Source organism: Lissotriton vulgaris, chromosome 4_1 (genome assembly GCF_964263255.1).
Source record: "Lissotriton vulgaris chromosome 4_1, aLisVul1.2, whole genome shotgun sequence".
NCBI classification, from domain to species: Eukaryota; Metazoa; Chordata; class Amphibia; order Caudata; family Salamandridae; genus Lissotriton; species Lissotriton vulgaris.
In genome coordinates, this window is record NC_141691.1 from 36,730,672 (window position 1) to 36,755,667 (window position 24,996).

General features: G+C 44.6%; 1 protein-coding gene across 1 annotated transcript in view; it reads left to right on the plus strand.

Moving 5' to 3' along the window:
- The window catches only part of LOC147718295 (indolethylamine N-methyltransferase-like), a 120,223-nt gene extending 96,531 nt beyond the window's left edge, over positions 1 to 23,692 (plus strand). The window contains exon 3 of the mRNA XM_086966684.1: positions 23,031 to 23,692. Within this exon, the coding sequence (XP_086822810.1) occupies positions 23,031 to 23,205 (175 nt within the window). The 3' untranslated portion in view covers positions 23,206 to 23,692. The remainder of the gene's footprint in view (positions 1 to 23,030) is intronic.
- Positions 23,693 to 24,996: the final 1,304 nt, after the last annotated feature.

A 24,996-nucleotide genomic window follows, 5' to 3' on the forward strand; every position in this document is an offset into this window, starting at 1 on the left:
AGGTTTAGGAATGTCACTGCTGGCTTAAGAACACCATGTCTCAATGTCCAGTACAGTTGTGCAATCTTTTCACAGAGCAATGTTTGACACATCATATGTGAAAGGTGGGATGTTAGGTTAGCCAATGCTCATTGCATTTTTGACCTCTCAGGTTAGACTGGGAACTAGTGTTGGTACCAGCTTTCACATCAACTCTTCATAGAGAGTACTGTGGCATGCCTCATTGGTCCATCATATCAGCTATATTAATTAACATCTATAAAACCTCCAAACTTAATTAAATCATTTACACATCTGTTACGAGTATGCAGATGGCCCCAAAGCAATTAAAAAATGGATGGTCTGGAAGACCTCTGTGATTTAAATCTTGATGGCTACTTTTGGGTCATAAACACTTGGATGACAAATAATCATTTAAAGCTAAATACAGCAAAGACAGATATTATGATCTGCGGACAATAGCAAAATAACAGCTTACCACCATATGTCAGAAGGAACGTGAGATCCTCCAATAAGGTCAGGAGGAGTCAGAAATGAAAAGTCTAAGTTGCATCCTCCCATACCTTGGATACCAATAGAAACTGCAAATCATCCTCTCATTGGTAATCTCCAAGCCTGACTATGCCAACACCAATAGCCTATACCTTAGTGCACATAAAACAATTAATCAAAAATGCTACTGCATGACTTTTTCTCCACCTTCACCCAAGAGAAGAAAATACTCCAGTCTTACTATCACTCCACTGGCTACCTATAGAAAGTAGGGCAATATTATCCACAGAGCCTCCAAGGAAAAGAACCAGTATACTCACAGCCTAAATTCACCACTTATCATCATCCACTTTATCATAAGAAAACTGTAGGAGTCTCTGCTTTCTCCTTACAAACACCCAAGTTCTGGAACTTAATACCAGACAGAATTCAAAGCACCAATTAGCATACACACATTTTGAAAAGAGTTGAATACATGGTTATTTCAAAAACAGCTATGCCACCACACATTCCAGCAACAGAACCCAGAAAGACAGTCACAGGCAAGCTATTTACTAGAACAGAAGAAGGATTGTTTCTCGCCATTTCCAAAAGCGTAATGGCGGCCCTCAGCATGGGATGTATAGGGGGATGTGACCGGACCTGGCCTGTGCCAAGGGTGGGCACGTCCATGACTGCAAGAGCCTGGAACAGGATGGGCTAGGCCCTCCTCTGACACGCAGCTCAGGAGAAAAATAATCACCCATCAGATTTAAAAATTAGCCCCTGGAGGGAAATGGGTAACAGGAAAAACACAAAAACAACATGGGTGGGGCAATAGTCAATACTCAAGACCCCTTTCTGTTGAGGGCCACAAATGTGTTATCCCAGGGGATAGATCTTGTGGAGTACCAGCTCTCCTTGGAGGAGAATAGGCAGAATATTGAATCAAGTCAATCTTTACCCAAAGTCCCCACTTAGCGCTTGGGAAAGTCGAGACAAACCTTCTTATTTTCTAGTAAATAGCTTGCCTGTGACTCTACTGGAATCTGAAACCCCTTCCCCAACTGACTCTGTCTTTCAGCCTGTAGCCAAGATGAAAAGGGGTGGTAGGGGTTCAAAAATGAAAAAAACACGAGAACCACTAGAGCAACAAGAAGTGTCTTGCCTACAGCTGATGAGAGGAGTAAGACTCAACTCCCACCTGAGCAGCAACTCTGCCTGTTAAATGATGAGACTGAATGGCAGGTACTAGAAAATATTATTAATCTTCTACTTGACCCACTGGTGCATAGATTAATAAAAATAGAGGAAGGATGAGCCTCCCTTGATAAAAACAGCCTAACTAGTGTTGCCTTTCCACTAATTTCCAGCCAAGGTGAAGCTCCTCAAGCACAAGGTGGTCATACAGGAGGGCTACCAGCTTTAAACTACATGGCCTCCGAACCAGCAACTTATGGCTTCACAACTTCCTTCACCTCACATCCACCAGGCAAAATCGATGGGGGACAGTAGATGATGTTAAGTAGAACAAATCCTTCTGATGGTTCAAATGACTCCAGTGGGAGACAAAAGACAGGCTTTGAATGTGGACATATTTTATGTCACGTTGCCCAAAATATTTAATCCTATCAGACATTAGAATTCTCTCCCGCAGCTTCTTTGTTAATTTTGGTTTTGTCAAACATTCCAGGTCTTAGTAAGGGGCACAGGGAATCAACAGCACAACTCAAGGACAAATCTCCCCATTGGATAACCACCCATCTTCCAAATACCAGAAGAAGTGAGGATTTGGCTAGGCACATCATTATGGCCAAGAGAGTGGGATGGGTGGGTGCCTCAACTAAAGTATTCCAGGGGTATTTTGTAGTAGTACATTTTAATGACAAACGGGTAATAAGGTCTCATTTAGACCGACTGCATGATGCAGTTTTAACCAGGAGACTGATATCTGCACTACCTCTGGAGAACTTTTACAGATATAACCTTCCTCCCTCTAAAACAACTAGTGACGTTTCAAGTGTAGGGCCGGCTTGTAATGTAATTCCAGGATGTAGGGATCCAAGTGAGCTGAAAGCAGTAGTAAATAGATTTGAGTCTTTAACATGCGTAAAAGACCTTTAGGCGTGTGATTGACTGCAAGTTGCGTCCTCAGTCCATCTCCTGAAGGAGGAAATCTGAGACAATAACCAGGGTGAAATTAAAGTCCTCGAATGTCAGACAAGAAGCAAGTTTAAATTAGCCTCATGGAATGTAGTGGTCATCGGGTCAAAGTTGGATAACCCTTAATTGTTAGCTTACCGGCAACATTTGGAGCTTTTATGCCTACAAGAGACTTGGGCAACTGATCCCCCATTTATTGATGTGTTTCACTAATTTCAGATTTAGACACTCCCATTTACCTCCAGAAGAGCAAGGATGGAGTTTTTTTTTTTACTTTAATCTTGAACAGTTTGTGATTGAGGCTCAAAAAATGTGAACGCCTGAGTCCGTACTTCCATCTTCTTCTGGTTAAGGGGGATAGTGAGTGGGATTGTCTTTTAACACATGTTTTCAATAATAACTGTGGGTGCAACATGCAGACAGTGGTGGCCCATTTAGATGCAGAGATAAACAATAATAACAGTGTTACCCGCTAAAAAGGTATAAACACCCTGTGAGTAGGTGATTTTAATGTCCAGCCATGCAAGTACAACCTAAAAGTTTTGTCGCTTAGAGGATACATTGGAGAATCCCATCCGTCCCTTTAATCATCATGAATAAGGTAATAGGGTAACAGTCTAAACAGTCTGCCAATTGCTAGGCATTTGATAGTTATCAACAAGGCAAACCCAAGGACAGGTGATCTTTTTAATACTTTCTCCCCAAATGAGTATGAATCTACCCTTGACTATGTTCTGAAGACTTTTCGGGGAATGATTGAGCAAATTGATATTAAATGTGTTTGTTTTAATGACCACACAATTCTTGTTACCTTGCTAGCAATGCCTATGCGTATTAGCATGCCTATATTAAAACTTCAAAAAACAACTCTGGCAATGAAAATTGGCGACCTATTTAAATGGAGCTAAATTGATGAAACCAAATTAGTCCATAAAATCATACCTAATAGCAAGAACATTTGCTAAAATTGCTTGGAATTTTATGATTCTCCCGACTCACTTTCCCATATTTTTTTAAATTTCATGATCAGGAAAAAAAGCCTCTGTCTTGCTCTAAACTGAAAACTGAAGCAAATATGTGCAAGTATGGTTTCACTATATTTGCACACAATCCTTTAAAGCATTGCATATAGCACTTAAAACATGACCTAGAAATAGTGCCCTGTTAAAGTTTCTATGTAAAATCTATTTAGGAGCTAGAAAGGCAAGGGAAAGAGTCCTGAGGTAGGAGGCATGGGAAAACCTAGAACATGCAGCAATTACCAAAAACAGTAGTGGAAGGTAATCAATGCCAATTGTTTAAAATATCCCTCTGGTCCCAAGCTGGTTACTCCCGTTAGCAAACATGCATGTGTGGCCCAATTTGAGTGGGTTTCTGGCTCTTCTGACACCTTACCAACTGAATACACCCACAAAGTACAACCCTTGCAAGAGCACTGAATATTCATGATTGACAAAATAAAGACTGGGCTAGGGAAATGTATTAGAGGGAAAGGGCCCTGACCCAATGTGTTTCCCATTGATCTCCTCTCAATACACCGGGATCTGTGGCCCCCCCTGCTTACTAATGTTTTCAAAGGGATATCAATGCAATATCAAGAAATGGCCCCTTAGCATCATGGAAGTCCAGCATAATTGTACCGATTGTCAAAAAGGGCGACACAGTGAACCCTCAGAACTATAGACCCATTTCTTTGCTGGAAACTTCTGCAAAGCGCATGGTCTGCTTGCTATTACATAGGATAGAAAATTAGGCCAAGGAGAAGAATAGTATGATCCATGTGCAGTATGGCTTTCAGAATGGTAGAGGCACAATAAATGAATGCCTCCACTTAAGTCTAACCATGGATATATATTTCAGGGCAAAGGGAGGCCAGACTGTCATGGCATTATTGGACTTTACAACTGCATTTGATTCTGTGGGCCACTGTAAACTCTGGAACTTAATGGAGAATATGGGGATTGAGACTGCTATAATACATTTGATCCATCAATTGTATTCCAGCATGACAGCCTGTGTGCCTTGTGGAAAAAAGGGGCATGCACACGTCCATTCAAGATCACTAGGCTTAAGACAAGGGTGTGTCATTGCCCCTTTTTTTAAATTTAAATCTATCGAAAAAATACTGTTTAGGCAGCCATGAGGTGATTTACTCTTGACATTCCTGTCTTCAGTAAGCTTAGAGCAATAGTACTGTTTCACGCGGACGATGCAGTCTTAATCACCAGAACGGGCTGGCCTTCCAACGCTTAATAAAGGGATATTCAAGTACGCTCCATGCTTTGGGGTTGCGGTGTTCTCCGTATTGCCCTTATCAAACTTACAAAAAGCTGGTATTTTGGCAGCATTGCCTTGCCCATCATTGAATCCTATTTTTGGGCCTTCCAACTAGTGGTCACATTGACCCATTGCAGACCTAGCCTTTAGGATGGACAGGCATAATATGCTTCCTGGTAACTATCTCAGGGCACTTTATGGTGGGGAGAAACACACACCCAGATTCACCCCAATTTCCACCACGGGTGCTCAATGGAATAAACAACAGACGTGCTTAAATGGAAAGATATGATCACACAGGTTACCCAGCTGCTTGACTCTTGTCGACTGGGGATGTTGTTCAAGCAACCAGGGTTCGATAAGTGGGACTTGATTGGCCTCTCAAAGGTCAAAGATATGTGGATTCCGGGTGGGGTGCCTCCATTCACTGACTTGCAGAGAGACTACAAGCTGCTGACATGGAAGACCTTCCCTTATCTCCAGGCCTGCAACACTCTTCGTAGATCGATCCCTAAAGAGACAAACCTACCAGTTCCCGCACCCCTGGAGGCAGGCTCTTGGATGACTAGCTCCAGGAGAAGGCTATCTCATTAACCTACCGTAAAATCCTTAACAACACCACCAGATACCCAGGAGAGAACTCGCTCCAAATGGGCAGCCATCATAGGGGACATAGACGATGACGAATGGTGGGAGGACCTCGCCTCCACTCGCGAGGTGGCAATCAATTCTCACTTCAAACTCATTCAGCATAAACTACTCAACTGAGTCTACTATACTAGTTCATTGCTGGTCAAGATGGCAGGGGATGCGGTCATGTCGATACCTACATAAGCCAGTGGTGGGAATATCCGGTCCTTCAGGGGTACTGGGTAAGTATGCGAAATGCACAAATATGTGACCACGTGTGCCTGTAACTTTGCCAGCGCGCCAAAAGTCCCCAAAATCCCTTGAGTGAGCTAGCCATTATAGTGGGGACGGGCGGAAAGACGTTTCATACCGCTAGTGTGTGGTGGACGGGGCCAAACGGGCGGGGCTTCTTTGCGAGTTCACATGCATCTTGTTTATAAAAGGTCAGAGACCGAGCAGAGCAGCAGATGAGGAAAAAGCAGCCTCCTGGTCACAGGAGCTTCACAGGGGATGGCGCTCGGGAAACTCATGGATGCAAAAATACGTTAGGTACAGGACCCCAGAATCCTTCAGATGTCCAAGATAGCTCTGCTGCGCGAGTTGGTACGAAGCCATTCTGATCCTGCTCAGTTAGTTCAGGCGCATGCAGCTGCTGCTGCTGGACAATGTCCCATCTCATACTAAAGTGCCCCGTACAGGCATATGCTGGCGCGGGGCAGTAGGGTACAGTGGAATGCAGGTGCTGCACGCCTGGTACATGCGCATACCAGTGCCAGGGGGGACACGTGTTTATTGGTGCTGTGTAGCAAGTTATGACTTTGCATTTTGACTGCACCAGATGGATGGATCAGGAGCATCCAGGCACCAGACTTCATGGTGCAAGAGCATAATGGTGCTGGGGGGTATGAGTATATATGTACTGGGGGCAGGGGGGCACTTAGCAAAATGTGTGCTCACATCCAGAGGGCTCCCAGGCAATTGAGCACATCACATTGAGAGGGCTCCGGGGCAGTTCAGCAGCACGGGGGGTCACACCCACTGGGCCCTGGGGCAGTTCATTAGTGTGGGGGTTCACAACCCCATGACAGCTCCGCAGCGCTAGGGCTCACACCCACAGGGCTCCCAAGCAGATTAGCAGCGCCACCCTCTGGGTCATCACTGCTACCCTCTGGTTCATCACTGCCACCCTCTGGTTCACCACTGCCACCCTCTGGTTCATCACTGCCACCCTTTGGTTTACCACTGTCAACCTCTGGTTCATCACTGCCACCCTCTGGTTCATCACAGCACCCTCTGGTTCACCACTGCCACCCTCTGGTTCATCATTTCCACCCTCTGGTTCAACACTGTCACCCTTTGGTTCATCACTGCCACCCTCTGGTTCCTCACAGCACCCTCTGGTTCACCACTGCTTCACCACTGCCACCCTCTGGTTCATCACTGCCACCCTCTGGTTCATCACAGCACCCTCTGGTTCACCACTGCCACCCTCTGGTTCATCACTGCCACCCTCTGGTTCATCACAGCACCCTCTGGTTCACCACTGCCACCCTCTGGTTCATCACTGCCACCCTCTGGTTCATCACTGTCACCCTCTGGTTCATCACTGCCACCTTCTGGTTCATCACTGCACCTACTGGTTCATCACAGCACCCTCTGGTTCACCACTGTAGATTATGAGGAGAAAGCACACCTGCCCAGCCAGCCGCAACCGAGACAAATTAATTTGGGGCTAGTTAATGTGTTACTGAATTTGAGCTTTGAAAGTTTGAAATTTGAAAGTCCGGCACCTGCTTCCTTGTCTGTAAGTGCTTCCTGTTGCAGTTTAATTTTTGTGACAGGAGCATTGTGCCATACCTTTAACTATTCTCTGACCGTGCTTCGAGGGTCAGAGCAGGGTCAGAGAATAGTTGCAAGTCAATCAATCAATCATCATATTTATATAGCGCACCACTTACCCAGAGGGTCTCAAGGCGCTGGGGGGGGGGGGATCCGCTACTGCTTGAACAGCCAGGTCTTGAGTTGCTTCCTGAAGGCGAGGTGGTCCTGGGTCAGGCGGAGGATGGGTCGGGAGGGAGTTCCATGTCTTGGCGGCGAGGTAGGAAAAGGACCGTCCCCCTTTGGTGGCTCTGCGGATGCGGGGGACGGCGGCGAGGGCGTGGCTGGTAGAGCAAAGCTGGCGTTTGGGCGCATAGAAGTTGAGGCGGCTGTTGAGGTATCCTGGTCCTTGGCTGTGTAGGGCTTTGTGTGCGTGGGTGAGGAGACGGAAGGTGATTCTCTTGTTGACCGGGAGCCAATGCAGATCTCTAAGGTGTCCAGAGATGTGGCTGCGACGGGGGATGTCCAGGATGAGTCATGCTGAGGCGTTCTGGATCCGCTGGAGTTTCTTATGGAGTTTGGCGGTCGTTCCGGCGTAGAGGGTGTTGCCGTAGTCCAGACGGCTGGTGACCAGGGCCTGGGTGACCGTCTTCCTGGTCTCGGTGGGGATCCACCGGAAGATCTTACGTAGCATGCGCTGGATATTGAAGCACGACGAGGAGACGGCGTTGACTTGTCTGGTCATGGAGAGGGAGGAGTCCAGGATGAAGCCCAGGTTGCGTGCGTGGTCTGTTGGTTTGGGTGCGCTGCCTAGGGCGGGGGGCCACCAGGAGTCGTCCCAGGTGGAGGGTGAGGATCCCAGGATGAGGACTTCCGTCTTGTCCGAGTTCAGTTTCAGGCGGGTGTTCTTCATCCATTCGGCTACCTCTTTCATCCCTTCGTGAAGGCTGGCTCTGGCGGTGGCGGGGTCGTTGGTAAGGGAGAGGATCAGCTGGGTGTCGTCGGCGTAGGAGATGATGTTGAGGTTGTGCTGGCGTGTGATGTCTGCGAGGGGGCTCATGTAGATGTTGAAGAGGGTTGGACTGAGCGAGGAGCCTTGAGGGACGCCGCAGATGACTTCGGTGGCTTCAGATCTGAACGGGGGAGGCGGACTCTCTGTGTCCTACCGGCGAGGAAGGAGATGATCCGCTCCAGTGCCTTCTCCTGGACTCCGACGTTGCTGAGGCGTTGTACTAGGGTACGATGGCAGACAGTGTCGAAGGCCGCGGAGAGGTCGAGGAGGATGAGGGCCGCTGTTTCTCCGTTTTCGAGCAGCGCTCGGATGTCATCGGTGACTGCGATCTGGGGGGTCTCGGTGCTGTGGTTGGCCCGGAAGCCAGACTGCGAGGGGTCGAGGGAGCCGTTCGTCTCGAGGAAGGCGGCCAGCTGCTTGTTGACGGTCTTTTCGATGACTTTCGCAGGAAACGGGAGCAGCGAGATGGGGCGGTAGTTCTTGAGGTCGGTGGGGTCAGCCGATGGCTTCTTGAGTAGAGCGCTGAGTTCGGCGTGCGTCCAGCTCTCCGGGAAGGTAGCGGTGTCGAAGGAGGTGTTGATGATGTCCCGCAGGTGGGGTGCGATGATAGCGTCGGCCTTGTTGAAGATGTGGTGAGGGCAGGGGTCGGTTGGAGATCCGGAGTGGATGGAGTTCATCGTGTGGACGGTGTCTTCGGTGCTGATCAGAGTCCAGGCACGGAGGGTGGTGGTGGGGGGTGGTGGTTCGGTCGTGGTGCTCGTCGGTAGAGTGCCGAAGCTGTTGTGTATGTCCGCGATCTTGTTGTGGAAGTAGGAGGCGAGGGAGTTGCACAGGTCTTGCGAAGGGGTGATGTTGTTGTTTCCGGCGTTGGGGTTGGAGAGCTCTTTGACGATGTTGAAGAGTTCTTTGCTGTTGTGTGCGTTGTTGTCCAGTCGTTCCTTGAATGCAGTTTTCTTGGTGGCGCAGATGAGTTGGTGGTGTTTCCGGGTGGCGAGCTTGAGGGCAGTCATGTTGTCCGGTGTTGGGTCTCTGCGCCAGGTTCTCTCGAGGGCTCGGCAGTTCTTCTTGGAGCTTTTGAGTTTGTTTGTGAACCATGGGGCTTTCTTGCTGCCAGGTCTGCTGGGCGGGGTCCTCAGGGGGGCGAGCTCCTCTGCGCAGTCGTTGATCCACTACGTGAGGTTGGTGGCCGCCTGGCTAGGGTTCGTTGTGCTGGTGGGAGGGTTCGTTTTTAGGGAGGATGCGAGCTGGTCGGCTGTGATGTTGTTCCAGTTCCTGCATGCAGCCTGTTGCTGGTGGTGGTGGGTCTTGGTCCTTGCGAAGCTGAAGTGGAGACAGCTGTGGTCCATCCAGTGGAGTCCGGTGGCGTGGCTGAAGGCGATGTCCTTGCTGGATGAGAAGACTGGGTCGAGTGTGTGTCCAGCGTAGTGGGTGGGGGTGGTCACCAGTTGCTTGAGTCCCAGGTTTGCGAGGTTGTCCAGCAGGGTGGTGGTGTTTCGGTCGTTGTTGTTCTCCAGGTAGAAGTTGAGGTCCCCGAGGAGGATGTAGTCAGTGGAGAGGAGGGCGTGCGGGCTGATGAAGTCGGCGATGTCTTAGCTGAATTGTGTGCGTGGTCCCGGGGGTCCGTAGATGAGGGTGCCTCTGAGGGTGGTCTTGGGGTTGATGTGGACCTGGAAGTGCAGGTGCATGGCAGGTGCGAGGGTGTCGTCGGTGTTGGTCGTGATGCGGATGGTGTTCCTGTGGATGATGGCGATGCCTCCTCCGGTCTGGTTGATGCGGTCCCTTTGGATGATCTTGTAGCCGTCTGGGATGGCGATGGCGATGTCGGGCGCTGAAGAGGCGTTCATCCAGGTTTCCGTGAGGAAGGCGACGTCTTGTGAAGTTGTGTCGAACAGGTTCCAGAGCTCGACGCCGTGTCTGTGGACGGAGCGGGTGTTGAGCAGGATGCATTTCAGGTGGCTGCTGCTGTTGCTCGTCTTGGTCTTGGTTGGTGCTGGAGTAGTGAAGGTCCGGATGCAGGTGAACTTGCAGGAGTTGCAGCAGAAGGGTCAGTGGGTGCGTCGGGGTGGCTCTGTAGCATCCTGGGATACGTCCGGCGTTGAGTGCGTTGAGGGTGGCGGCGTCGTACGTCCAGCAGGTGGGCTGGGGTCTGCGGGGGCCAGGGGTCCTGGCGCTGGGCGCGGTCCAGGCTCGGACGGGCGCAGATGGGCTTACCTTTGGCGCACCTTTGGCGCTGAGTCGGCGCTACCGCTGCGCGCGTCTGCTGCGCGGTCGCTCTGGGGGCGTCATAAGAAGGGGGTTGGGAGAGCGGGTCAGCTGGGTGGCGGGAGCTATCACCTTGAACTCAGAGAAAGAAAAGTAAACAGCACCTCTGCTAGTAAGAAGCAATTGTACAGAACACGTAGCCTGAATGTGCAGCAAAAGAAACAAGATAACAAATACAGTTTTATTGGTCATACACCTTCTGAACTTCAGCATGTTTCTTTCTGATCAGACTGTATGAGTTCAAATGTGAATGGAATTTCTTTGGATAAACTGAATTTAAACTGAGTTTTTCATAAATATTTTGCCAACTCTCTCTCTTATTTGGGGGGAATGATTAACATGGGCTGGGCTGACCCAGCCCTCAAATGCCCCTGTGTCTAAAGCCCTGGCTTAATGGGTATGTTAGTGGTATTTTGGGTCTCTGAGTAGGTGCATGAGTGGCTGTATGAATGTGTGAGTGAGGGTGTCTGCAAGTGGGTGTATTGTTTTTTAATTGGAGTCTGGATCTCCAGATCCATTGCAGATTCATAAGGAGGGACGCAATTGCAATGGATCGACCGATCCTCACAAGTCCCCAAAAATATTTTTTTATACTTTATTTCCCATGAGATGTCTCTCAAAATGACCCCTATATCAGTAAGGGTACTGTTAGAATTATACCTTATCCTTGGTACAGTCCACCTACCCCCGCTCCCTGCCTAGGTTAGTTTCCCTCGACCTGGAGTTGACTATGGAATGTTGGTGCACTCCTCAGTGAGGAGAGTGGATTGCCATTAAAAGAGTACTTATCCACTTACCTGGTTTCCTGTCTTCCTTTCTACTTCCAACACTGGCCACGAATCTGTGCAGGGGGCAGCTGTGGCCATTTCCCCTTTGTGTACTCTCTCCACATAAATCCAAGATCCATCTTGGAGGTTAAATATAGAAGAAGTTGTGTTGTCTCCATTCTAAAGGACTGTTTGACCCTGAGTGTCCTTCCAGTATCCGGATTTTGAGGTTAACCATTTATGGAACGTTTGAAGAAAGCGACACCTGTGGTATCCGTCACCAGAGTATGTGTATTTCTTAAGGGGACAGCATGTGGTTTGCTGAGAGAACAGTTTTAGCTGCATTTTGTCACATTTTGCCCGTGACACCCTCGTGAGCGTGAAGCATTGCAGTTGTGCCTTTATTTTACAAGTTGGCTGCCGAGACCACAAAGAATACTAGGAAGTATCCCCTTGACTGTGACTTCCCTGTCAGCTGCTAGGCATAACTCTTCCCGGGGCCGCTTCGCAAAAGGCAACCGTTCTTTGGTGTCCGATCCGACAATTTGCTGGAGATCGTGGTAAGGAATCTGTAAGGCTTGTGGGGTCCGTTTGCCTGTGTGGAGGTCGTGTGCCGAGGGTCCTGGCTCTCCTGTCCTGGATCTCGTGTCTTCTGTTCTCCTCACCGCTCCACCTCAGAGGATCCTGTGCCGGTGCGGATATCCTGTCAGGAGAGTCCCTTTCTGATGCTCCACCAGCAGGGGGGCCGTTGATGCTTTTACCCAGCGAACCAAAATTTCCTCAGCTACATGCTGGCACACCAATCCTCAAGGGCTGGTAGGTGACTGTTGTAAGCAGCAGTCCTCAGTTTCCAGTGGGACCGAGAGCGAACAACCCTTCTTCAACGACGGGCGTTTCTGGTGTTGTGGATGCCGCTTGCCACAGTTTAAAAGAACCTATAAATCCTACCATCGGAACGCCTCAAAACGTTTTCTGCCTGATCTGCTTTCATCGTTGTTCTAAACAGGGAGCAGCTAATGAAGTAAGTTCTCGGCAGGAGATTTCTCAACCTTCTGCCGGACTTCTTTCCTTGAAGGCCGGTAAGTGACCCTTGCGGGCCGGCGTGTCTTCATAGACTTCTTCCTTAGCAAATGCTGTTTCCTGACGGCCATCATTGCGTTCTTCTCCTCTTTGATAAGGAACTACCACCTCTGAACTAGTAGGGCACATACAACGGACAGACTATTTTTGTGGCAGGAACTATTTTTCAGCAAATGAACAGTGTCGGAGAACTGTGTCTCTTCAATCGTATATTTCTGGGTCATTATTGACATTGGTTGTTTTCACATAAAGTACAGGGGTGTATTTATTAGCCTCTAATGCACTTACCCTTCTATTTGTAGCACATCCACCCTCTAGAGACCCCTAGTAGACCTATCATTTCTTGGATTAGAAGGTCCTCTACCCTATTAGAGGGTAACTGGTCTGTGCAACCCTCTCTCCTCAGCATAGCCCCTGGTCATTTTACCCCATCTAGGTTGTAAGTATGGCTGCAGCAAGCATGAGCCAACCCCCCCTTTTTAAATGACTTAGGGGAACCAGAGATCAGTTAGAAAGAATGGGTGAAGCTTGTCGAATCTTACCTCATAGCCATAGGGGGAGAAAGATTCAGCTCAGTGAGGAAACAACACATTCTGCTCCACAATTTAGGGGTACATGGGCATAACATTTATGAATCCTTACCTGTGCCTGAACAAGAGGAGGATTTGGGGGGAGAAGTAGATGTTTTTGCTCAAACCATGAGTAAATTAGAACAACATTTTGGAGACAAGATAAATGTGGTATTAGAACACACCAAGTTTTTTAAGAGGGTTCAGGGAAAACAAGAGTCAGTGCAGAATTATATTGCCTCGTTATGGGGACTAACACAACTATGTCAGTTTGGCAACCTCACAGATTCTCTTATAAGGGACCAGCTTGTTTGTTGTACCAATAAACCCTGCATCCAAGAAAAGTTATTAGCAAAAAACTCAGGATCAAGAGAGGCAATCAAGATTGCTCGGTCTGTTGAACACACCGCAAAGTGCATTAAAGAAATGAATCCTAACACAGAAGTTGTAGCTAGTATTAAAGATGATGAAGACAAAAGTGAGGTATATAAGGTAAAACAAAAGGAGGCCTCCAGCAGCAAAGTAGTTTACAGAGAGAAGAGTCCCAAGTGCTACAGGTGTGGTAGCAATAATCATTTAGCAATTTTTTTTCAAATGCCCTGCTAAATATGTTACATGTAAAAAATGCAATAGGAGGGGGCATTTCGCTAGATTATGCAGGGAAGGTGAACCTCACCCTAGAGAACAGGAGAAGGATATGGAAAGGGTTAACAATAAGGAGGTAAAATGTATAGAGTCAAGAGGTGAGAAATATGTTTTACAGCTAAAAGATATCAGTAACACTGTGAACTCAATCTATCCCAAGTGTGATGTGTTCATTGATAACAAATGTATAACAATGTACGCTGATTCGTGTTCACCTTTCACCCTATTGAACAAGAATGATTTTGTCACTGTGGGAAACAATAGTGTCAGCGAGTTGAGAATGCCAGATATTTCTCCTACAGGGTACAGCAAGGAACCCATACCTCTCATGGGTATGAAAAATATGCAATTTCAATTCAAAGGTAGGAAAGCTTATGGGACTGTGTATATTGTGGAATCAGGGTCTAACCTTTTAGGGTGGAAACACCAAAAAGAGCTTGGGATTGTTTTAGACCCTAATTGTGCAGAGCAAGTCTTACTCACAGATAAATTCCGCTAAGGAGACAATATTTGTGAAGAATTCAAGAGGTTATTTCAGGATGATTTTAGGGTTTTTGCACGACTTCCAACACAAAATTAAATTGAAATACGTCCAGTAACACACAAAATGAAAGAGCAACTAGAGAGAGAATTGCCTAAACTGTGTGACCTGGACATAATCCAACTCATAAACTGTTCAGAATGGTTGGCTCCGATAGTTATCGTGGCCAAATCCAATGGTGATGGACTTTGTATATGTGTAGACTTACGTAGTCTTAATGAAAATATTTGGGTAGAAAGACATCCATTACCCATAATCAATGAAATGCTTAGTACCATGGGACCAGCCAAGTACTTCAGTGTAATAGATTTATCCATGGCGTACCATCAGATTGAAGTTTATCCCAAGTCAAGACCACTCACTGCATTTATTACTCCTTTTGGAGCATTTATGTTTAAAAGAATGCCATTAGGACTAGCGTCCGTAGCAGCAATCTTTCAAAAAGCCATGCAAAAAATCCTTCAAGGGGTAGGTCACACCATGTTTTTTCAGGATGATATATTGGTCTATGGCCAAAATGTGGAAGAACATGATTTTGCCCTTAGACTTGTATTTGGAAGACTCATGCATGCAGGTCTAACTGTCAAAAGGGAAAAATGCAAAGTAAGAGTCCTCGAAGTTGAATATTTGGGTCATTCAATTTCGGAAGATGGATTCAGGCCCAAGTACAGCCTGATCAAAGCTGTAAAAGATGCCCCTTACCCAAGGAATAAAGAGGAACTGAAATCCTTCCCGGGGCTCATGGAGTACATGTCGAAGTATGTCGACAACTTCGCAGCCAAATGCGAACCTATGAGAGAACTCCTTAAGAAAAACAAAGAATTCACGTGGAATGATGAACAAGAGAGGGTGACCAATGCTTTAAGAGACGATCTGGTGAAATCTCCCGCCCTAGGAACCTGTGATACCTCTAAGAGAACAATACTCACTACAGATGCTTCTAACAAAGGTCTGGGAGCAACTTTGATACAGAAAAATGGGAAGGAAGAGAAGATTATCGCGTGTGCGTCAAGAAGTCTCACGACCCCCGAACGGAACTACTCCGTAATCGAAAGAGAAGCTTTGGCCTGTTTTTGGGGCGTGAGACATTTTAAGTTCTTTTTGTGGGGCCTGAAATTTACTATCCGAACGGACCACAAGCCGCTCACCTTCATTTTTACTATAAAAGGTCTGGAAAACTGCACCCCACGCATCAGCAGATGGATCCTAGGGCTGGAACACTACAATTTCAATGTAGAATATGTGCCCGGTAAAGAAAACACAATTGCAGATGTTTTATCTAGATCCCCACTATCAGAAGATGAAACCACGAAGGAAGCACTTGAACCTGCTATCACTGAAAAGGAATGGAAAATTGTATGAGAGAAGACAAAGAAATGAGTACACTAAAAGACTACATGAAACAAGGGTGGCCCTATAAGAAAAACGAACTTGAAGCAGGTATTGTTGATTTCTGGGAAGTCAGGAATGAACTTAGCGTGATAGGCGACAAGGTTTATCGTAACAACAGGGCAGTACCCCCCAACGGCCTCAGGAAAAGGATCATTGACCTGGCACATGAAGGTCACTTGGGGCGGAGTGCAACAAAAGGGAGAGTGAGAATACATTTCTGGTTCCCCAGGATGGTCGCAATGACAGAACTAATCGTAAAGGATTGTGTCACGTGTGCCAGAAGTGATAAGTCTAAATCCCTCCGAAAAGCACCCCTATCCCCGGTCAAAGTGCCTGCCAAGCCATGGAACAAGTTAGCCATGGATATCATTGGGCCAATGCACAACGTTGGAGCCTAAAAGAGATTCATGTTGGTCCTCATTGATTTTATGTCACATTGGATTAAGCAGAAATGTTTGCATAACATCACCACCAAATCTGTGATTTAATTCCTCAAAGAGGTGTTCTATGAGGAAGGGATACCCTCAATTTTAGTGACAGACAATAGGGTGCAATTCACCTCTGAGGAAATGCAAGATTTCTTGAAAACCATGGACATAAAACATGAGACCACTGCCCTGTATTGCCCAAAGGCCAATGGCCTAGTGGAACGGCCGAACAAGATAATTAAAGAACATATCCAGTTGGCCGCCGTCAATGGCCACAACATAGAAAACTCACTACGGAATTGTCTATTGGCGTACCACACTACACTCAATAAGGTGACAGGAGTCTCCCCTTTTATGTCACTGCGCAGGAGGGAACCATGTTCTAAATTTAATCCTAGTTGGTTAAGTGGAGGCAGGACTAATGAAGTTCATCAGGAGGAAATGGCAGAAAAGATCAATCAACACCAAGTTAAATATAAACTGTGGTATGACCAAAAACATGGTGTAAAAGCTCACAAGTGGGAGGTTGGTGATTTAGTACAAGCTAGGAAATGCAATAAGGAAGGGGCCAATCCAAGCAAATTCTATTCTCAGAGTAAAATAGTTAGGGTTCTCAAAAATGTGGTCCTGCTTGAAAATGGTCAGTGGTGGAGTTTCGACAACATTGTAAAAGCACAGATGTAACTCTCTCAGGGGCTGCTCTTATGCTTTGTTTCAGCCTTTTTTTCCTCCGCCGACTCTCTCCTGTCTCTTTTCCCAGCCCTTGTTGTTTCTTTCCTTTCTGCCCCCCCTTCTCTCCTTCCTCCTTGCCTGTTCTATGTGGTAAGGGAGATGTGTTAGAATTATACCTTATCCTTGGTATAGTCCGTCCACCCCCGCTCCCTGCCTAGGTTGGTTTCCCCCGACCTGGAGTTGACTATGGAATGTTGGTGCATTCCTCAGTGAGGAGAGTGGATGGCCATTAAAAGAGTACTTCTCCACTTTCCTGGTTTTCTGTCTTCCTTTCTACTTCCAACATGTACCTCTATCCTGCCCTCTTAAATCCTATTTACGCTTTAGTCCATCCCCTGGAACCATGTCCTGATTGACAAAGGGCATCTGCAACTTTTCTCCCAGGTTACGCCTAGCCAATAACAGAATTGCTGTAGAATTTTGTATCCTCCAAGGTGGATTTACGTCTTCAGATATGCAAAAATCGTTTTTCTTTAAAAATTCCCAAACTACTGAACTGTTTTTTACAAACTAACAAAAAAAGAAATTTCTGGACTACAATCTAGCTTTCTGCCCAATTTAGTGTAACTCTGTCCTATGCCCCATTTGATGAATCACTCAAACACCTTCCAGACAGAAGCTAATGTGAGTGGCAAACTATTTTTTTAAATGGCAGAAAAGAAATTAGCAAAACAATAAAATGATCTGGGTTTAATCCATCATCATTCTTTAGCTCACTCCGCCATCCCAGTTCAGACATGACCATATGCAAATCAGTCTGACTCTGTGCCCATTGGGAACAGTCCAGCCAGAACTGCCAAGCCAGGCCTTCCCTGGAACAGAAACAATCATCCTGGCACCTGTTTCGGGGTAACATCTGATATACTTGAACTGCATCTCTGGGTAGCTAATGTGTGCCACACTCTGATTCCGTCTCCCTCTGTTACCAATCTTTTTTTTTTCATAAATCCTCTTTCTAACCACGCAGGCCAATCAATTAGCTGAATCTGCATTCTTTGTTTTGGATTATTACTTAAAACCCTCCCGTACCTTCCACTATCTTCTCCCGGACATATACTTTTTACCATTCATAGCAGGATGGACTACTGCAGCATTTTTCTGGGTACACTCAACTACATTCTTCAGAGCATTCTACAGAACACAGCTGCACAACTTACCTTAGTTCTTTCCACTCTCTTCAGCCACTAAGACCTTGTACACCATTCATTGGCCAAATGAAATGTGTTACAATCTCTTTGCTGCATGGTGTTCAAAGCATCCAACTTTGAAACATTAGATACCTTTAAAGTAAGTTCCAACTTCCAATCCCAACCTTGACATTGAGATCTACCACTACCAGACTCTTGACCATTCCAGAATTACATTGCTTATGATTAGACGATTTGGTCCTTCTGCAGCTGAACTTTTTTTTATTTCGGAACACCTGCACAACTTTTCCTATTCAAACATTGGTTATTTCCCACAACCTAAAACCCGTAATGATGTTCAGCTTCTTCTCTAACTCAGTTCCAGTGCCGATACGTGGTTTGATAATCAAGAGCCTGATATACTTACAACAAGTTGCAAAACATTAGTGCAATTTGGGAGTCTGACATTTGTGACAACAACATGATTTTGCTGCGGTTTTGGAAGAGGTTGCTGAAAAGCCCAGTCCCCTTTGGCTTCCCGTGGGTCACTGACAATGAACTGTTGAAATGATCTCAGGGAGTGCAATTTTGCTGTGTTGCAATCAGGTGTTCCAAGATCCAAGAATACTGAGTGTGAGAACGTTGACCCACTCATGATCATTTGAAACAGAACTCCTTAAGGTAATTCTGCTCCACCTTTATCTTAGTCAGGGCCAAAGTGCTTAGAAAATAAACAAATGTAGGAGTACGTACAGCGACAGATGACCAGCACACTGGATCAGTACTATGCATGGCATCCCCAAGACAGAAGAACGGCTTCAGGACTCTTATGTGCTTATTTATTAGAGCCCTGCATCACTTTTGCACCATGTAAATATTAAGGAAGCCAAGCAAAGCCACGCTGCATGGCTTTGAGTGGCCTTATAAATCAAGAGTAAGGCAACGCAGTGCAAATTATTCCATCACCTTATTCTATGCCCATGAGGTGTTCTATCAGCATTACGGTGGGGTTTCCATGCAAAACCCACAGAATTTTGCACTGCCACAGATTTAAAAAGTGATGTAAACCTGTGGAAGTGTAAAATCCATACACCTCCCTAGATGAAGTGTAACAAGCAGAAACATGGGGGCATATTTACAAGGACGGCGTTAAAATCATCGCCGCTTTGGCGGCAGAAAACTGCCTCTAAATTGGCGATAATGAGCTTGATAATAGGCTCTTGAGAATTCCTGAGAATTACAATAGAAGCCCATGTTCTGGTGAAAACTTGGGCTTCTATTCGAATTCTCTGGAATTCTCAAGAGCATATTATCAAGCCCATTATCGCTGCTTTAGTGGCAGTTTTCGATAATTTTAACTCCGTCCTTGTAAATATGCCCCATGTTACTTTTATTGCATTCTGTAGCATAAGTAGAAAGATGAAAATGCCTATGTTGGCGCTAGGCTGCCAACACAGCACCAGCACAGGCAGAAAGGACAGGAATGCACCATATTGCTTAAATACTGTGCATTCCTGCCCCTTCACTTTGGCATATGTCAGCGTGGCAATGAAGATTGCTGCTCTGCCCTACGCTGACATGTATTAAATGAGGCCCTCACAGCTCACAGACAATATACTCTACGACGTATCGGGCAAACAAGCAGTTTTATTGACACAGTCAGAAGTCAATGCTGTAATGTATTTACAATCTTTCTGCTTCTTTTTGAAAGCAGGTGGTGGAGTTCCATGTCTTGGGCATGCTACCTGAGAAAGCTTCTTAATTGTTCTTCTTTTCTTGAAAGTAGGAGTTTCCAGTGAGAGGTTGTCAGTGCTTCGAAGTTAAGATGTTCTCCATATAGGGCCACTTTCTGAGTCATGTATTAGGATATTAGACTTTATGCATTATGCACACCATCTAAAATATTGTCCCATATTCACATAAAGGGGAGGATAAGATAAGATTATGCTTTGGTCAACTTCCCCCACCCACAGGAGGGAGGAAGCATGGGAGAGAGAATCATATATTTTTACATTTTGTGAGGGGTTGTTTAGGTGGAATATGGATCCTTCTAGAACTATCCCTTTCATTTCCCTTACATTCTTCCATTGTTAAATGCTGATGAGAAGTCAAGAAGAATGATTTGAAGGACTTAAGTCTCTACTGCTGTGGTTCCTTCGTAAAAGTTACTTTTCTAATAATACTGGCTCATTTTTGCTCACAAGGGACTGCTTTATTGGGTTGCTTTTGTCCCAGAACACAGATTCCCACAATGTTCTCCATTTTCAATCCCCACTTTTTCCCTTTGCCCTACTGCATCAAAGATTTGCTTCTTCAAACCTCACATGAATCAGAACAAGAAGTGTCTTCATTTTTCTCAAGTAAGCTCAAACTATTAGTCCTTTATTGTTGTTTTTATATGTATAGCATTCATTCCTTTCCCGTTAATACATTTTTTTAACAGACGAACCTCCCACCATCCTCTGATGTTCTAATGTTTTGTAAGTTGCATGGGAGTATTCACTAAATGCACATTAGCATGTTTTCCCTACTTCCACCGTTCCCGTAACCTTTCTGTACAATAAAGACTTTTTCAGGTAGCGTCTATCCTGGAAGTTTGCATAATATAAATATTTCAAACAGGAGACAATTCTAAATTATTCTATGCCATTGTTACTATACATACATGTTTTTTTTTTACTTCTTTAAAAAAAACATTATTTATTATTTACAAAAAACTCAAAGAGAAAAAGTAGGCCAGTTGTGACATATATCTATACATCAGTATTCGGAAAATTTTCAGGGCTCGCATTTCCCCAATTACAGTAGGTGCCTTTTAAAAGAGAAAGAGAAAGAAAAAAACAGAAAAAAACAATGTAGAGGATCCAGTAAACAGCATCTTTCCTTTAAGTCGTGGCCTGACTAAGTCAGCGGGTCACATCTTCTCTCGAGTTTGCGTTTTGTTTCCGGGTCTTCCAATACCTTGAAAATAATGAAAACAGCTGGTGCCACTGCTGCCTCGGAACACAAAGGACAGGTTCCCCAGCGTGCCTGTGGCTGAACGCATACATCACACCAAATTGTTCTCTTAAAAAAAACAGAAACACAGTGAGTCTGTAGATATATGATATACATATATACAACAATGCATACTGTGTGTATGATAATTGTACATTTTTACAGAAAACAGGGTGTGTGCAATATGATACATATGCAATTGCTGCAAATAGATTTGAATTATTACTATTTGCACACCGGTAGAATCTTTTCTACCTTTAATGATACCTAGTTTTCGTCTATTGTTTTTAAAACATTGCATACCCTGTCCTTCATCAGTTTATGGGTAGCTCCAGAGACGATAATTTAAAGTGGATATTATTCACATCTTCAAAATCTACACCTGAGTTTTTTTATAGAAGTGAGATCAGACCAATGTGACTAGTTGATGCCTTCATTTGGATGTGTTTGATGATCAAATGCATGAGTTCCAATTGGGATTTATTTCAACAATGACCAGGTGGCTTCTAATTTCAAGACTGTGTCATATTTAGAATGGGTGTATTTAGTAATTTGTCATGCTTTTTTTCAAGATTTTTTTTAAACAATTACAAAAAAATAAACCGATTACAAATGATTCTTCTGTTCTTTATTTTAGACGGTGTCAATTCTTTTTATGTCATCTGGCATTCTTTCTTGTAGTGACCATGTGCATGTTTAGCTATAGTTCAATTGGGATCATTTAATGATTTGGCCAGACAGGAGACACAAAGATGGATGGCTTTAACCCATTTTGTAAAGGATTAGAGAAAAAGGAAGTACATTGTTGTCTGTCCAATTTACTGGGATCTGAATCTTAGTTTTCAAGAAGACTTCCAACACGATTATCAGGCGAAGCTTGGCAGCTAAGACAGGAGTTGGCCATGGAGCACAGTTGATGGAGATCATTTTGAATAGGACGAAAAATAGTTGAGCAGCAGGTGTGCCAACACAATTTTCCCAGTAAATATTGGAGTACCCTAAGATGATGCTATTGGAGGTCAGTTTAATTTTTCTATCAGAATTCTATTATTTGTTTTCCAAAGAGAGTGACATTATTGAGGGGGTGATAGCGGAATATGTGCCTCAAAATGATAGCCCTTACTTGCACTGACAGACATTGGAGGGTAGAGAAGTGTTTAAATTTCAAACTCTTGAATTGAAATTAATTTCTCTAAACAAGTACCACTCAAACTAGTGGATGATGGATATTTTATCATCTGGGAGGAGTCATTTAATCAGGTTTCTGTTATGATAACATGTTGAAAATATTACTAATATTACTAAGGACCAAGTCAGCAATATCTAGGTGGTGTTTTGAGGCGGAGTAGCACATATGTGGAAGACACTTGAAGGAGGAAAGGATTGCTTGGGAGGTCAGTGCATAAGCTCTGTGTCTGAATAAAGGGTAATGAGGATTGCTGCAAAGGTATTAAGACACTAGTCTTCTATAGCTGGGTTCTATCAGAGTCTGGAAAAACATCTGTGTGTGCTTTTGTACTTTGGGTTTTGAAAATAATGTAGAAGTGTATCTGTGGGCTCTGAGGAAGGTTTTGAGATGTTTCTCCTGTATTGATAGCACTTGCTGTTATTGTTGTTGGTAAGCGGTTTGAGATGTGTGGAGGGCTTATTGATGGCAAGACAAGATTGCTCCCACACCATTTCTTTTACAATGTGTGATGGGGAGGAAAAGAGCACTGATTGTAAATTTATCTGGCAATGACCACAGTTGGCAAACTATGTATACCATTTGCATTGCTAGGGTTCTGGAATCCCTTTGAAACCCTACTCCTGAACATACAAAATGCCCTTGCTCACAATCCTCTTGAAAACAATGAATTCCAGAAAAGCAAATCTGGTGCCAGAATGTTTAAGGCGGAAATGCAATGACATCTGCATTAACTTCAAATTTACATACCAGAGATTGCTCCAGAAAAGTATGAGATACAATATGCAGGCTACAGGCAATCCAGACAACCATCTTGAAAATGTCTATACATTTGTATATATCAGCCATGAAGGTGGCTATCTTCAGACTGCAAAACATATGTTAGTCAAAAATTAAAAGTATGCTAATCACATTGTTTGTCTTTAATTTCAGTGGAACATGTATTGAGAGCAAAGACATGCTGCAAAGAAAAGTAAAAAACGTTGTCAAGCATGATGTCATGTGCAGTAACCCGCTGTCTCCCATCATCCAGAGCCCGACTGTCTGCTCCTGGTGCACTGTGTGGAGAACTTTGTCACAGAAAAGAAATCATTCTGCGAGGCTCTAAATAATGTCTCTTCACTGTTAAAGCCTGGAGGGCATCTGATAATGATTACATGCCTCCAAGCAACATTTTACATGATCGGTGATGTCAAGTTTCCCATTCTCAGCTTGGACGAGGATTTTCTGAAGGATGCTCTCAAGGGGGCGGGTTATAGCGTCCAAGAAGATCACATTTGTCCTCGGAAAAACAAAAGTTTTTACTCTATATCAGATTATGAAGCATTTATTGTTTTAAAAGCAATCAAAGAAAGACAAATGTAATATTCTAATAAATAAAGAGGAAACTGTTGATGGGCACACTGAAAAGTCAGATTGTCCATGAATCAAATTCCTTTCTTTTTTCATGATAACACGTTTTTTCTTTAAAATCATAGTAACATGCTGAAAAACATTTTTAATCAAACTGTATGCAATGCTGAGTAATACTAGTCAGCAGAGATATTAGTGAGTTCCTGATGTATAAATCCTATCAATAAATGATAATGTCATTCTATCTGCTGGACATTCCTTTTTTTCAAGAACTACTGCCTCTTTGCATTTTTTTTAATTATAAATCCCAAGAATGTGGATCCTCATATAGGCAACTATGTTTATAACCCAGAGGCCTGACTGGACCAGTGCCTAGTGTTCAGGATAAAGGTGTCTGTAGTCCACATTAACTCCATTTCATCTCTGTATATAGAATAAAATTGGGGCAGGTTGAGCATAAACTGATGATTACTTTTTATTTATTTTGGAAATGAAGATGTTAATTTCTCCTACTGCAGTGAGTTGCATATATTGATTTTTTTTTAAAAAAACATAACTTAGAAGTATACAGGAAGGAATGTTATGAGGATTTTTTCAAGCATTAGTGATAATTATATTTTTGTGCATCTGCTTTTAGGCCCCCTTGTCTCAGACTATTCAAATACTGCACTGTAGGGACTGATTTCCCTCCTTCGGTCAGGTTGACTTAGGTTTGGACCTTCCACCTCCCTAGAGAGGAGATCTGTGCAGCTAGGAATGGTAAACCCCCACCCAAACTCTCTCTTGCCCTTGGCCTGCCCTGGAAACTATTTTTCTTTGACTATTATACTTCCACAAAAGTGTGGTCTTACAGAACTAGGAGTGGAGGCATAATGCAGAGTTAGCCGCACCTGCCCGCTGTCCTTTGGTTGGCAACCAGATGCTTAAGGAACAAACAAATTGGCAAAGTTAAAGGCACAAAAGGTCACTGGAGACATTTCCTCTGTGTCCCTTTCACAGCTGTAGTGTCGGAGGGTCATTATACATTTACCCAACAAGGTAACACTTACTAATTAGCCAGTAGCAAGTACTCCCGTTGGGTAGAGGTGTTGCACAAAATGGTGGCAATTTGACTAAAAAGCCTTGGGAAAATTCCTTGTGGCACGATGCTCATGTAATAGAAATGATAACTCAACAGGAAGCATTCGAAGATGTAAATAAAGAAGGTGCCCACGTTGAAGTCCTACTTCTGTAAAATAATAATCATCCTAACTTTGTGGGCATGGCCAAGACAGAGCAAGTGTGTTTTTTCTGCATTTTCACTGTGATTATGTTTCTTTAATCATTGATACCAGTGTTTGCATCCTTCATTTGTTGTCGTATTCTAAACTACAAGTTTGTAAACTAGCCTACAAGCCCACCTCATATACTTTAGCGGTATGCAGTGTTTTATCGCTCTTTTCCCAGGATGACGGACAGCTCACTAAAATAACCCCCAATGTTTTCCCCACCTATTTTGGAGATGCATTCCTCATGACTAAGAATAGATTTGCATCTTCTGCAAATG